The sequence below is a fragment of the Phocoena phocoena genome, chromosome 4 (genome assembly GCF_963924675.1).
Source record: "Phocoena phocoena chromosome 4, mPhoPho1.1, whole genome shotgun sequence".
Lineage (NCBI taxonomy): Eukaryota > Metazoa > Chordata > Mammalia > Artiodactyla > Phocoenidae > Phocoena > Phocoena phocoena.
In genome coordinates this window covers 29,973,111-29,985,430 of record NC_089222.1, presented here as the reverse complement: position 1 = coordinate 29,985,430, position 12,320 = coordinate 29,973,111, and the positions used below count along the sequence as shown (strand labels likewise).

Sequence of the window (12,320 nt, the reverse complement as noted above, 5' to 3'; positions counted from 1 at the left end):
TCTGGCAGCATCACTAAAATTGGGAAAGAGATGAGCTCTCTCCATCCTGAGATTTGGGCATGGCCCCACCTCCACATGCAGAGGTGGGTATGTTACATAAGCTAAACCAAACAGGAAATTACTTGCCTCTCATCAGAGAGATTCGTTCAGAAAGGACACGTGACCTAGTTTAGTTATGGAAATCCTAGTCCAGTAGATTTCAGAACTTTTATAGGAACCACTGGAAAGAAAACTAACTAAAAAAACAAACAAACAGAAAACAGCAACAAGGCTGCTCTGGAAGCTGACCTTGCAGCTGGGAGGGAGGGCGCTCTGTTGCTTCCATCTCACCAGCCAGTAGGGCCTGAGACTGAAGTTTCTACATGAGAACAGTGAAAACCTGGGACAATGAGATACCAGATCTTGGATCATCATCTGAACTCTTCAAAGATAAGCTTCACCAAAACTAAACCTATCCTAGAAGATTTCAACTACAGTAAGTTGAGTTGAGTTTTCCAAAACTTACTATTGAGAGAGTGCTAAATAATCCACGTGTTCCTTACCTTAATTTTCTTATGAAAGCAAGGTTGACGGCAAGACCAGGAGGGGGAGAGTTGGAGAGTGTAAATTCCAGAGAAAGCATGGTAATTTAAGGAACTGCAAAGACTTACAGGGTGGCTTGAATTTAGAAAAACAGGCATAACAAGGGACATGGTTTGGGAGAGGAAAGAGATAGGTAAAGAGTCTAGAAGAGCACAAGCCTCTAAAAAGATCCTCGTGTTTCCAGCATCCTCAAGAAACACATGAATGAATGGTGATTAATAGTGAGTTTTCTAACCAGACACTATCTAATAGGACCCAATTCTCACCATTATTTTTAATGTCCAACATGCTGGTTGTAAGTAACACAGAAAAGTGCTTTATACCAAATCTTAGAAACATATTTTGTCAATGATTAATGCCAAAAGCTTCTGCCTCATCAACAATTATCCAAATCATTAATTTCCCTGATTTGACAAAAGAATAAGCTGTAAATCAGATATTTAACTAAGCATGTTCTTTTTTTTTCCATAAGAGAAATCTCCTACTATGAACACATCTAATATTTCCCTTTGCTTATAGATACTTCAGTAAAGATTACATGAATCTCTTCCTATTCTAATATCTCTTTTTTGGGCCTCTCACTGCTATGGCCTCTCCCGCTACGGAGCACAGGCTCCGGACGCGCAGACTCAGCGGCCGTGGCTCACGGGCCCAGCCGCTCCGCGGCATGTGGGATCTTCCCGGACCGGGGCACGAACCCGTGTCCCCTGCATCGGCAGGCGGACTCTCAACCACTGCGCCACCCGGGAAACCCTCTAATATCTCTTTTAACTGCTTTAAATATTGAAGATTAGGTTTTGTATGATTAATTATAGAATTTTATACTCCTTTATATTTAAGAATAAAATTAATTAAACCTTTTTTTTTTTCATTTCTCTAAGGAGAAAAAAAATCCTCTTCTGGCACATATCCTTCAACTGATTTTTATGTGAGTTGATAGTCCTATGCATCTGCAAAATTGGCTTAGACTGGTTTCCCCCAGAAACAGACCCGAGACGAGGATTTGAGTGAAAGTAATTGGTTTGGCAAATGATCCAAGAAAATATTGGTGGGAAAGTAGGGAAGTGAGTCAGTGTGGGGAAGAAAGCCACTAAAGGTGCATTAATGAGCAGATTGCTGCTATTGTTGACTGAAGTTCCGTCCTGATGAGGACCTCTGAGAGACCATGCAGTTCATCCCTGAGAGCTGTCCTACCAGAGGTATAGAAAGCTGGGGTGTTTATCCTTCAGCTCTCATCCATCTGTTGAAGGCTGTTCCTTTGGGGGATTAATTCTCCAGCACTTCCAGCAGTCTTCTCCGTGTTTTGACTGCATACGGTGCCTCAGCAGTGGCTCAGGGCTTTGGGTTGTTGCTTAAGAAGCTGTACGAGAAGAGTAGCAACCAAGAGGAATGGGCAGTGCAATGCAGGGCTGCTCTGAGCCACCCCTTCTGCCCTTCAGATTCACTCGCACCGCTTTAATTTCACTGTGTTTGGTCACTGATGATTTAAGACGATGGCCAGTTGTTCGAAAATAAAATAACCTTAAAAATGATAGGAAGTGAAGACAAAAGTGGGGCTGTTGCAGTCGGGCTCTAGGCCATCATTTGTAAACTATATTCTTTTTTAAAAAAGAATTTTATTGAAATGTAGTTGATATATAGTGTTGTGTTTAATTTCTGCTGTACAGCAAATGACTCAGTTATACATATATATATTCTTTTTCATATTCTTTTCCATTATGGTTTATCACAGGATGTTGAAGATAGTTCCCTGTGCTATACAGTAGGACCTGGTTGTTTATCCATCCCATGTATAATAGTTTGCATCTGCTAATCCCAAACTCCCAGTCCTTCCCTCCCCCAGCCCCCTCCCCATTGTCAACCACAAGTCTGTTCTCTATATCTGTAAGTCTGTTTTTTGTTTGTTTGTTTGTTTGTTTTTGCGGTACGGGCCTCTCACTGTTGTGGCCTCTCCCACTACGGAGCACAGGCTCCGGACGCACAGGCCCAGCGGCCATGGCTCACGGGCCCAGCCGCTGCGCAGCATGTGGGATCCTCCCAGACAGGGGCACAAACCTGTGTCCCCTGCATCGGCAGGCGGACTCTCAACCACTGCGCCACCAGGGAAGCCCTACAGGCTTTTTAATGATGACTATTCTGACTGGTATGAGGTGGTACTTCACTGTAGTTTTGATTTGCATTTCTCTAATAATTAGCAGTGATGAGTGTCTTTTCATGTGCCTATTGGCCATCTGCTCACTCCTCTACAATCCACCCAATCTTTATTCCCCTCACTCTCAGCCAGCACTTCTGCTGGTCCAGGTTGCCTGCCCAGTAAGCCAGGCTTTCATCCCTTAGGGGTCTACTGGTTACTTTCCCATGGTAGGCCATAATTACCATAATTGTTGATTTATAATTACCACCAGGCACTGGAACACTAAAAGCTATGTCAGTGAATCCTCTGAATCCTAAACATGTACCTTCTTGTCCCGTTTATGCAACACCAAACTATTTCCTCATTATAATCAGGGTCAATTACCCTGCTGGTACAACAATATTTTCTTTGCCTGCTCTCTACCAGAATGAGGAGCCTAAAATAACCAGGTAGGAGGTGTAACTTTATATTTAGTGGAACACTTACTGCATCTCCTGGCAAAAACCTCCCCACTCTGGGAACCAGGACTTCTAATCTAGAAGTACCTGAAATTTTAGTGACTTTACCCAAGATGGTCACTGGGTGTGATGGTGAGAAGGGCTACCACTACTTCCACCCTTTGGTTCTCAGATCACTGTATACTATCTGAGACACAACATTATATAATGGCCATTAGTTGGAAGTATACTCACATTTTAAAAAATAGTGTCCCAACCTTGCAGACACCTCAGCTGAGACTTTAAGACAGTATGGTGATGTGGTATATGATTGAATCAACGAGTCCTGTGGTCATTTGCCCATTCCCTCACCCTCGATCCAAGGCTATCTCGTTGGGATCTCACGCTAGCAGATCAGTTACTCTGAACTCTCAGACATGATGCTAGGAGGTGAGGGAAGGCAAACCCACCCATAGCCAAAACAAACCTCTGTCCTAGAAAGGATGAAACACTGTTTCCTCCTGAGGGGAAAGCATCCAGTGTAATCAGTTTGTTACCCAGTGGCTGCTTGGTCTCTTCAGAGATGATATTATACGGTGGGTACATAGTATTCTGTGTAGATCACTGTTGTTTGCAGGTCAGACATTCAGCAACAGCGGTAGCTACATCTGTCTTGGTAAAAGGAAGCCCGGGATGTGGAACTGATGCACAGCCTCCTTTCTTGTCACCACGGCCCCTCTGTTCTTGAGCCCACTGAATTAGCACGAGGGTTACCGAGGACCAAGCGTGGCTCATGTCTACTATGCAACTCTTTCTACCTTCCTGTTTGTTTGTTTTTAAGATTTTTTTTTTGGATGTGGACCATTTTTAAAGTCTTTATTGAATTTGTTACAACATTGCTTCTGTTTCATGTTTTGGTTTTTTGGCTGCGAAGCATGTGGCATCTTAGCTCCCCAACCAGGGATCAAACCCACACCCCCTGCATTGGAAGGAGAGGACTTAACCACTGGACCGCCAGCGAAGTCCTCTTCCCGGTTTTTAAGTGCTTCCTTTGTTGTGGATACTCTCTGAGACAAAAAGATCTGCAGACTTTGTGCCCAGTCCAGTAAGTTCAACCCCATGCTTCTTTCCCAGACCCCTTGACCTCCGGTATACTCACATCTCCATCTCTCTAGGTCCCTGCCCAAGAAATCAAGCCATTTGCCACTTCCCAGGAATATATACGTATAAATGCTCATGTCAGGCCACTTTCTTCTTCCCAAAAGAGTTAATTATCAAGTGTATTGCTAGAGGATTTTCCCTCACCACTGCGCATTAGGCCCGTGCATGTGTGTGCGGCTGTAGTTGACAGATAACCACATTTAGCTTTTATGAATATTTTGAGCTTCTCTGGTTCTCTGGTCTTACATAGCAAATCTTTCCTAATATGCCCAACTCTGATCTCTCGGACCCTTTCCTCAATATTACGTCGAGGCATAAGTGGTACCTCCACCTCATTTACAGTAGATTACCATCTTTCCAAACTTCAAGGAGACATCCTAGCGGTGGATTTGGACCAACTGCAGGGGTCTTTGCCTGGAGATGAAATCCTGAGTCAAAAACGAGTGCTTCCATGGCAATGAACTCAGATAAATCAGTACCCAGAAGCCTTAGGGTCCTCCCTCCCTGGTGAAGAGTCCTCAGTATCTATTCCTAGACTTTTTCTTCTGATTGCTCCCAAGACAAATCAACCCATTCTTGCAGCTCTTTTAGTGAATAATATATCTCTTTCCACAGCAAGTAAGCATAGTACTTTCCCACTCAGGCCATGCTGTGACTTAAGCTCAGTGACTGTACCACCGTCCTTCTGAAAATGTACCATTCCCGTAGACCCCCTGCTCTCTTCCCAGAGCCTGGGAAACACAATTACTTCAGGAGCTGTGGGGCAGCAGCCAGAGCCGCGAGCTCTCCTCAGGGTCACACGGAAACTTCTCACCATCTCTCTCGGCTCCCAGAGTGCTGCCTCTCTGCCTACAGCATGCCAGACCTCCAGTGGGGTGCACCGTGGCAACCTTCTTTCTTCTTACCATCCTGGCATTCTCCCAGCCTTCCTCTGGCCCCTCTTAAGGCAGATCCATACCTGAGGCTCAAGTTTGCAAGGAGGGGAATATGTAGGCCTAGAGCAGAGAGGGAGCAGGACCAAGATTGGGCAGCTTGGCCCTCATCTCCAAGTGAGTTACAGAGACTCGGCCTTCCCTTCTCCCACTAAGGGAGCCAGTCCTGTTGGGCGGCACTGCAGTGCCCCCGAGACCTGGTTCCCCATCCTAGGGGAAAGGGACAGAGGGAAGCGGGCATGGACAGAGTCCCTGCTATATCTGTACCAGACCACAGTCTCCCTGTGGTCTCTCTTGCATGAGGCCATTTTGTATAATAAAATTGTATTTATATTCATAGAAACCATGTTCTATTATGAAGTTAATTTTTTTTTGTATTTTGTAAGTTTATGTTGTCACTCGTGTTTTCTATTACATAAGTAAAACATATTTTTAAAGGAAAACTTTATACTTGGGTACTTTTAATGGTAAATTTTTCCTGCTTTATGAACAAGGGGGCCCACGTTTTCATTTTGCACTGATCCCTGCAAATTATGAGTGTACTTCTTGATAAAATTCAAAGAGCCAGAGAGGGAGGAAGGAAAGGAGGTGGGAAAGAGAGTGAGAGAGAGAGAAAGCTCAACATTAATGCCTAACATAATTGTGAACATACTCATCATATATAAAGATGTTTTTGTTTTTGTTTATATAGATGTTTTGTGACACACATAAGAAACAAGTTGATTGCAACATCAGAGTTAATTATTGCCAATAACAGTGGTCATCACTTTGTGGCTTTTGAGATTGATTCTGTTAAATAGCAAAGGTGGTCTGTGTGTTCATCCATTTGTATTCAACTGAGGTTTGATTTGGATGTCATTTATCTGACACATTTATTAATTACTTAACTTTCCAGAGGTTGGAATCAAATACATTGGCCTTGGAAGCAATTGAGACAAAGGGTTCGTTAACCATAGAAAATATGTGTCATGTTCTGAATTACACTGAGAGCTATCAAGAAAAGCTTTATTTATGCAAGAATACAGTTGGAAGAAAAGTGAAAGTCAATTGCCCTTTTTTTTTTAAATAGAAACAAGCCCAGTATAATCAATTATACTTGGAGATTTTGTAAAGGTGATTCTTTCTGTTGGTATTAATAATAGCCGTACCGGGGCTTCCCTGGTGGCGCAGTGGTTAAGAATCCGCCTGCCAATGCAGGGGACACAGGTTCGAGCCCCGGTCTGGGAAGATCCCACATGCCGCGGAGCAACTAAGCCCTTGCGCCACAACTACTGAGCCTGCGCTCTAGAGCCCGCGAGCCACAACTACTGAAGCCCGTGCGCCTAGAGCCTGTGCTCCACAACAGGAGAAACCACCACAATGAGAAGCCCGTGCACCGCGATGAAGAGTAGCCCCTGCTCACCGCAACTAGAGAAAGCCCGTGTACAGCAACGAAGATGCAACACAGCCAAAAATAAAATAAATAAATTTATATTAAAATAATAATAATAATAGGTGTACCACAGGAGAAGGACTGTCAGTCAGGGAGACAGAGCGTGGGGTGAACAAGCAGAAGGAGCCATGTGTGAGTTGCAGAGCCTATAAAAGGGCAGTGTGGGTGTTCACTCTGCAACAATAGTCTAAGAGCGGGAGGGAAGGTGGTGGAGAGGGAGGCTAGTCAACAGCTCTTTAACATGTCAGTAAGTTAGAACCTGCTAGTTCCAACTCTGGTGAACAGGATAGAGTTTACTTTTCATCCCTGTGCTTCAAGTTACCTAAGCCAGGATTCATAAAACAAAGTCCTTTTTCTCTTTTTTCTCTTCCTATGATTCTCCCTCTCCGAATTTCTTTCATATTTCCTAGTAAGTAGGAGAGCATGTCCTACTTGGTCTTCAACATATTTCAGTTTTCTTATTTCTTCTGCACAACTGGCTTCAGTTTTTCTTCTGAAACCCTTTACTTATGGTGGAATTTGATCTGTTTTCAGCCCTATTTTAGGACAATTTTTCTTCCACCATAGGTTCAAATGGTTGGGGAGCCTTCAAGTTAACTAACAACAGACAGATTAACAAGAGAAAAGATTAAAATGAGAAAAGTTTATTCATATGCATGAGTTACAACTGTAGTGGTTCCCAGAATGGCTAGACATAGGGGTTTCTATTCCAACTTGATAGGGGAAAGGAAGCTGGAAGAAAGGGCTTCACTGGGAAGAACAAATGAGTTTATGGGAGAAAGATGAATGAGCTTTTAGGGAAACAAATGGAAGATGTGACAGTTTGTGATAATGTTTATGCAGTTTATCCTCCTTGTATCAGTGGTCCCTCCCTTTCCTGACTGAGAAACTGCCCCAGGAAGGGAATTTATGGAGGCCCTACTCTCCAAAGCTTTTTGCCCTTTGTCAGATAAAGGAAGCTCCAAAAGGGCCTATTTTTGGATCTGTTGTATCTCAGATGTCTTCAGCTTGAAACAGTCTTCCCCTGTGCTGTCCTCAGTGCCCCGGAAGGAGCCTTCAGAAGGCCCCTCCGGGCCCCCCATGAGGCCCATTCTGATGCTCCCGGTCCTGCTAGTGGCTCTGTAGATGGTTTAAGAAGGTTCAGCCCCAGCCCAGGTGGCCCAGACATCAACAGCATTTTGGACCACATCCTGGAATAGGTGAAGGAGTTTGGAAACACTCTGGAGGAGAAGACCTGGGGTGTTGTTGACTACATCAAACAGACCAACATTCCTCCCAAGGCCTGGCACTGGCTTTCAGGCATATTCCACAAAATAGAGGAGGGACTTAATACCACCTCTTGAACACCAGGAGGCCTGCCCTGCGCCTCCTCAGCTGTGTCTAAGGAGGGGGCTCTAAAATTCCCCACACTTCTGCCCCTGTGCCGAGGACTTCTTTTTTTTTTTTTTTTCTTTTTAGCAGTACACGGGCCTCTCACTGTTGTGGCCTCTCCCGTTGCAGAGCACAGGCTCCGGACGCGCAGGCTCAGCGGCCATGGCTCACGGGTCCACACGCTCTGCAGCATGTGGGATCTTCCCGACTGGGGCACAAACCCGTGTCCCCTGCATCGGCAGGCGAACTCCCAACCACTGCGCCACCAGGGAAGCCCGAGGACTTCTTATATGATGTCCTATACCACCACTATCACCCACCGATAAAAATCGTATATTAAAAAAAACATAAAATAATCTTCATACCAACTCTGAGGTCCTGTGTGGGTCCTCACAATACCAATGACAGTGAATGAGTTTAAGGCAGAAGGAGATTGGAGTAAACCGTGACCAAGGATCCTGTTGACATGAAGAAGTGCCTATAAGGAGTCCTCAGATGTTGAAGGTAGCGGAATACGCCACCCCAAAATATGCCACTTTGGCTTATTAGTTATGTTGAGCTGTAGTGACTTGAAAAACAGCAAATACAAGAAGATTTCTCTAAACTCTCCTTATCTGCCTAAAGACAGATCCTCCCACAGGAACTCAATTGTCATACACCCCCTCTTGAGGACTTTCATCAGCCAGGGGAGATTGACTCTTACCACAGGAAGTGGTAGTTAGGTAGAAGTCCACACCACACCCAGACAAACTTTGTCATGAACTATCACACCTCCCCCATTTATTCTTCTAAGGACCCATTCATCTTTCCTAAAAATTATTTACTCTCCCCTAGGAGACCCACAACCTTCCCTCTCCTTTCTCTATTAAGATGATATTTAAGTCTGAATTCTAAGCTACCTCAGAGAGTTACTCATTTTTTCCCTGGGCATCTCCCATGTATACATGAGGTTTACATGTTGATAAACTTCTCTTTGCCTCCCTCTTGTTAATCTGTTGTTTATTGTAGTAGTTTCAGCTAAGAACTCAGAATGGTAGAGGGAAAATTACTTTTCTTCCCTTACAATGTGTTTAGAGCAATAAAGTGAGAACTTAACTTGAACAGAGAGAAGTGTTTTAGAAAAACAGAACCAACTGATCAACCAAATACACAAGCAAAGCAGGACTCTCCCCTGATAAGAGTAGTTGAATGAAGTGATTATGTGAATCCCTGATAAACGTAGCTGAAAGATGAGCAATCATGTATGGGACAATCTTAGGGGAAGGGTGGTCTTAGATTGCCTTTATGTGGGTCATTCCTTCTGCTTCTCTTACATATCCATGGGACAGCATTATCTGGATAAAATAGATAAATCTGCCTTCATAGATTAAAAAAATAAAGTTCAGACCTACTGAATAATTTGTATCATTTTGCCCTTTCTTGTTCCAGTTTTAAAACAGGTGGCTTTTTTGGTAGGCGTTAATTACTATATGTATATATAAATGCTACAAATCAACCTTATAAATAGTGATTCTCCTTATTTGCCCCAAGTACTTACTAATTACACAAGGTGAGAATTCAAGAATCGGAGCTATACTGATTTTCATACATCTTGAAGGAGAGTGATATTATGGTTTGAATTGTACCTCCCAAAAAGATACTTGAAGTCATAACACTTAGTACCTGTGAATGTGACTATTTGGCCATAGGGTCTTTGCAGATGTAATCAAGTTAAGATGAGGTAGTACTGGATGTGGGTGGGCCCTAATCCAATATGACTGGTGTCCTTATCAGAAGAGGAAAGAGCCACAAAGGAGGTATGGCCATGTGAAGATGGAAGCAGAGATTAGAGTTATGCTGTCACACGCTGAGGAATGCCTGGGACTATCAAAAGCTAGAAGAGGCAAGGAAGTATCTTCTCCTAGAGGCTTCAGAGAGAGTATAGCCCTTCCAACATTTTGATTTCAGACTTTTCTAGCCCCTGGAACTAGGAGAGTAAATTTCTGTTGTTTTAAGCCACCCAATTTGTGACATTTTGTTACAGTAGCCCTAGGAAATGAATGCAGGTGATAAAACAGTTGTCTTTCTTAGAGGGCTGTAGCTGTTTCACCTGGCTGAAGCAGCCCTGCTTTCCAGAATCTGAGTTTCCTAACTTTTCTTTCCAAAACCGAGAGCTTCCCACAACTGAATGCACTGTTGATTATTTTATAGACCTGAGTGAGATGTATTTTAATTTAGATATGAGACCCCTGTTCTTTCTCAACTGGTATAAAAAGTCAATTACGGGCTTCCCTGGTGGCGCAGTGGTTGAGAGTCCGCCTGCCGATGCAGGGGACGTGGGTTCGTGCCCCAGTCCGGGAAGATCCCACATGCCGCGGAGTGGCTTGGCCCGTGAGCCATGGCCGCTGAGCCTGTGCGTCCGGAGCCTGTGCTTCTCGGCGGGAGAGGCCACAGCGGTGAGAGGCCCGCATACCGCAAAAAAAAAAAAAAAGTCAATTACACTTTGTGTTCTAAATACTTCCCCGAAAGATGTCTGAGTAAAACCTAACACAAGAAAGAACTGAAGTGATGTACAATTCCAATTCATTTATTGATAGTTCAATTCCACTTTAAACCTGTTAATACCACTTTAAACATTTATTTTTACCTTGGTTTTAGCAAAGTAATTATTGAAAATATTTATTTGGGGGTTAAAATAATAATTAGAGGCAATGGGCTTTATTTTAAAACACTGTGCAGTGCTTAGTCCTTAGTAGGCGCTAAGGATGAAAGGCTACTGTTAAAGTAAAGGAACTTTTGAAGCAAAGCAATGAGATAAAACTGAAGTTTTGGCTATGTGTGCATAAATGCAATGTATAGTCCGCAACAAAGAGTATCCTCCGCTCACCGCAACCAGAGAAAGCCCACGCACAGCAACAAAGACCCAGTGCAGCCAAAAATAAAATAAATAAATTTATTTAAAATAAATAAATAAATAAATAAATAAATATATTATATATATATAATTGATGAGTGATCAGTAAAACTAAAATATATAAGATGTATTGGGTGGGAATGGGGCCAGTGGTTAGGGTTAATTGGTTAAGGCTGGATTAAAGTTTAAGGTAGGAAATTAATTAGTAAACTTGTAAAGCTAATTTAAAACTAGATCTTTAATAGGACTGAAAAAAACTAGCTTGTATTTAGATGTTTTTGTCTTATGAGCCATGTAGGGTTCATTGCTCTTCATAGGCAAATGCATTAAAATCAATTACCTAAAAAGCAGTAGAGAAAGATAGAATGAATATCTTGACCAATTGGAAGGCTGCTGAAATAAGGGACTTATTTTTCATTCTTGTGACTTTTCACCAATTACTACAAAAGATTGCTTCAAAACTAACGATGAACAGTAGTGACAGCAACACCTAATTACTACTAGAGACTGGGTACTCTACCAGGAACTTTATAACATTTCATTAATTTAAATCTCACTTACACAAGTACAGTATGTATTGTTCTCCCCATTTAACCTATAAAGAAACTGAGGTTCAGAGAGCTTAAGTACCAGTCCCAATGTTCTTACATTATAAATGACAGAGCTAGAATTCAAACTGTATTTCTAAGTAAAGTTATTGATTGAAATTTAACATACAGGGCCTCCCTGGTGGCGCAGTGGTTGAGAGTCCGCCTGCCGATGCAGGGGACACGGGTTCGCGCCCCTGTCTGGGAGGATCCCGCGTGCCGCGGAGCGGCTGGGCCTGTGGGCCATGGCCGCTGGGCCTGCGCGTCCGGAGCCTGTGCTCCGCGGCGGGAGAGGCCACAACAGTGAGAGGCCCGTGTACCGCAAAAAAAAAAAAAAAAAAAAAAAAAAAAGAAATTTAACATACAAAAAAACCCTGCACAAATATAAATGTACGGCTCAATGATTTTCACAAAGTTGACATCCCTGTTCGTACATAATATTATACTGAGAAAGCACCTTTTGTTTAACTTTTACCATGACCCAAATCCTTCAGTGTTTTATAGTGGCTGAGACTGCCTCTGTTCTTACTTATGTAAAAGAAAAATTGCACTGGACCAGTTAAGTAGGCAACGGAAACTTTATTCAAGATTATGACAGTAGAGGGGAGAAGTTGAACTCAACTCCATTGAAACAAAAGGTAGGAGAGTTTTTAAGCACTGAGGGGAGCTAGTGGAAAGTATGAGAGTGTGTTGGGGGGAGGTTGGTTGATGTGATTAGGCCATCTGTGTTTGGTAATTGACACAATGAAATTAGGCTCCCACCCTCTCATAGTGACTGGGAGATCTGGGTG

The 12,320-nt window shown here is 43.1% G+C and overlaps 1 protein-coding gene across 1 annotated transcript; it reads left to right on the top strand.

The window, feature by feature from the left end:
• The first annotated feature begins 7,758 nt into the window (after positions 1 to 7,758).
• APOC1 (apolipoprotein C1) lies at positions 7,759 to 8,021 on the top strand. Its single transcript, XM_065875801.1, is given in 2 exon segments — positions 7,759 to 7,828; positions 7,831 to 8,021. Coding segments are annotated over 2 exon segments (261 nt in total).
• Positions 8,022 to 12,320: the final 4,299 nt, after the last annotated feature.